Genomic DNA, 2,426 nt, shown 5'->3' with positions numbered 1-2,426 from the left:
GCAGCCTCCCCGCCGCCCGCCACGCCGCCCTCGATCACCTCCGTCTCATTTTCGACGACCAAGTCTGCTCCCACCTCCTCCAGCGCGAAAACGCCGCTTCCTCCGCCCCTCCAACACCTTCAGCGGGGAATTTAGGGAATTTAGAAGACGTGGTACAAGAAATCCAACGGGTTTTAACCGAATTCCTCCGTTCCAACCCCAAAGCCTGGGCTCCCGTCGTCTCGGCATGGTCGATCGATTTAATGGGGCAATTAAGCAGCAAATACGCCGGACGCCACGGCGTCCCGCACGCTTCCAACCTCAACGAGCTCCTCCAGCTTTGGATGAGCTGCGCGGCCACGCGGACCCTGATGGAAATTTACACCCAGTGCCTCGGCGCTATGATCGGAGGTTGCCCCGACGCTTGCGTCGACGCTTTGCTCGATACTTCGCTTCAACACTCGCCGCATTTCGACTGGGTGGTGGCTCACATCGGTTCTTCTTTCCCCAACACCATCATCAACCGCGTCCTTTCCTGCGGGTTGAAAGATTTTTCTTCTCACGGCGCTACGCCGGGGGATTTCCTTTGCCCTCTCGCCTCCGATAAACGCGTCCCGAAAATCGCTTCCGTCGTGGGGATTTTGGGCCATTTAGCCGCTCGTCATTCCGGGAGCATCAAACAAGAACTTTTGAGGATGTTTCACGAGAGTTTAAACCCAACGAGGGACCAACACCAAAAAGCCGCCGTGCCTTTCCTCCTCCAACTCGCCGTCATGTCCCCACCGCTCCTCGGTACCGTTTCGGCCGAATTAGTCGATTCCCTCAAACCTCCCGTCCTCAATCAACTCCAACAACATTTCTCCGCGTTTCCCCGCGAGGAATTAGACAACACCGTCGGCGTCGTCGTTCACCTCCTTTGCCAAACCTCCTCCGGCGCTTATCGCATCTTCCAGTTCCTCCTCAACACCGCCATGCCCGCCTCCGTCATCACCCCGCCGGGCTCCACGCTCCACGACGGCGTCCGCGAATCCTGCGACCGCATCGTTCAACTCCTCCTCCTTCATTTACAAAAATTAGTTCACAACCGCGCCGGCTCCTCTCCCGGCGACGCCGCGCCGCGTCCCGTCCCCTTTTTAGACGCTTTAAAACCCCACGTCCGGGATCTTTGCGTGGAGACTCTACGCTTGGAACGAAAACGTTTCCTCTGGCAGCACCAGCTCTTGGCGCTCTTGGCGGTTTATTCGGCGCCGAATTGCGCCACCGACGCCCTCGCTTTCCTCTTGACGTTGGCAAAAACTCAAGAAGAGTTGGCTTTGGCCACGCAGCTCCACGCCGTCCTCAGCTCATCCCTCTCCGACCTTCTCCCCGCTACCGTCGCCACCTGCGTCGCCCAAATCCACGCCGCTCGTTTGCCGGAACCGCAAATCGTTCAACTCCTTCGAAATTTCGCTTCGGTTCTCCAAGGGGAAAGCGGAGATGCCGGCGCGGCGGCGATGGGACCGCAGCTCGGCGTCGTTTTGGGCCGATTCCTCCACGATTTCGCTCAACTCCTCCTCCACCGTCGCGCCGACGTCGCCGAAGCCGCGTCTTGGCTCCTCTCCGTCTGTCCTTTCCCCCGTTCTGTGCCGCCGGCGCAGCTCCTTGCCGTCACCCGCGCGGCCGTCGCTTATTTTTTTACCGTTTTACGCCATAAAACCAACCGTCCCGCCGATCTTTCCTACGCCACGCGGCTCCTCGCCCGTCTCAGCGCCGTCTCCGCCGCCGCCCCCGCCAAAGCTCTGGTCCAGCAGCTGGTGGAAGGAGCTTTACGCGGCGCCAACGCTCGACTTTTCGGCGCCGCGCCGGAAAAAAATCCCCAAGAAAACACCGCTTGGGATGGAAACACCAACGACATTTCCTTATTGGAGATCAACCGCCGCTTCACCGCCGCCGTCAACTTCTCCGGCGGCGTTTGGTCCGTTTTTCACGCCGGGGTGATCGGACACGGGTTAAAAACTCCGCCGGGAGCCTCCGATGGCGCTCCGGAAGAACTGGCGAATAATATTCAGATTTTTCTCGGTGTTTTACTCCGTTGTTGCCTCCACCGTTCGTCTGAATCCTCATTTTCTCCTTTCTCCCTCCCTTCCATCAATCCCGAAGCCGCCAAAGCCGTGGCGGCCGCCGTGGTGGAAAGTTGCCCGGAAGCCGCCGGCGGGGAATTAATTTGGCCTCCGGAGGAACAATCCCGCGGGACGGTGGAGCGGGATTTAAAAATTTGCCGACGGTTTCGTCAACACCCTTTGCTTTTTCCCCTCTTACGTCTCGTCGCCGCCGGTCGACCTGCGCTCTGCTACTGTTCCGTTCTTCTCCGCGGGCTCCTGGCCGGTCTTTTGGCGTTTTGGGAATCGTGTCGGGACGCGGAAACGCCGGCGGCGCCGTGGCAGCTCCAGGCTTCCTGCGCCCTCGTC

General features: G+C 59.6%; 1 protein-coding gene across 1 annotated transcript; it reads left to right on the top strand.

Annotated features, from left to right (window-relative positions):
* Positions 1 to 8: 8 nt before the first annotated feature.
* INTS5 (integrator complex subunit 5) lies at positions 9 to 2,423 on the top strand (the record flags this gene model as incomplete). Its single annotated transcript, XM_010087734.1, has 1 exon — positions 9 to 2,423. A coding segment is annotated over one exon (2,415 nt), but the record flags the coding sequence as incomplete, so codon positions are not given.
* Between the last annotated feature and the right edge of the window lie 3 nt (positions 2,424 to 2,426).

This window comes from Pterocles gutturalis, unplaced genomic scaffold (genome assembly GCF_000699245.1).
Source record: "Pterocles gutturalis isolate BGI_N339 unplaced genomic scaffold, ASM69924v1 scaffold27326, whole genome shotgun sequence".
NCBI lineage: Eukaryota > Metazoa > Chordata > Aves > Pterocliformes > Pteroclidae > Pterocles > Pterocles gutturalis.
Note: the sequence above shows the minus strand (reverse complement) of the source record. Positions and strands in the feature narration are given on the sequence as shown.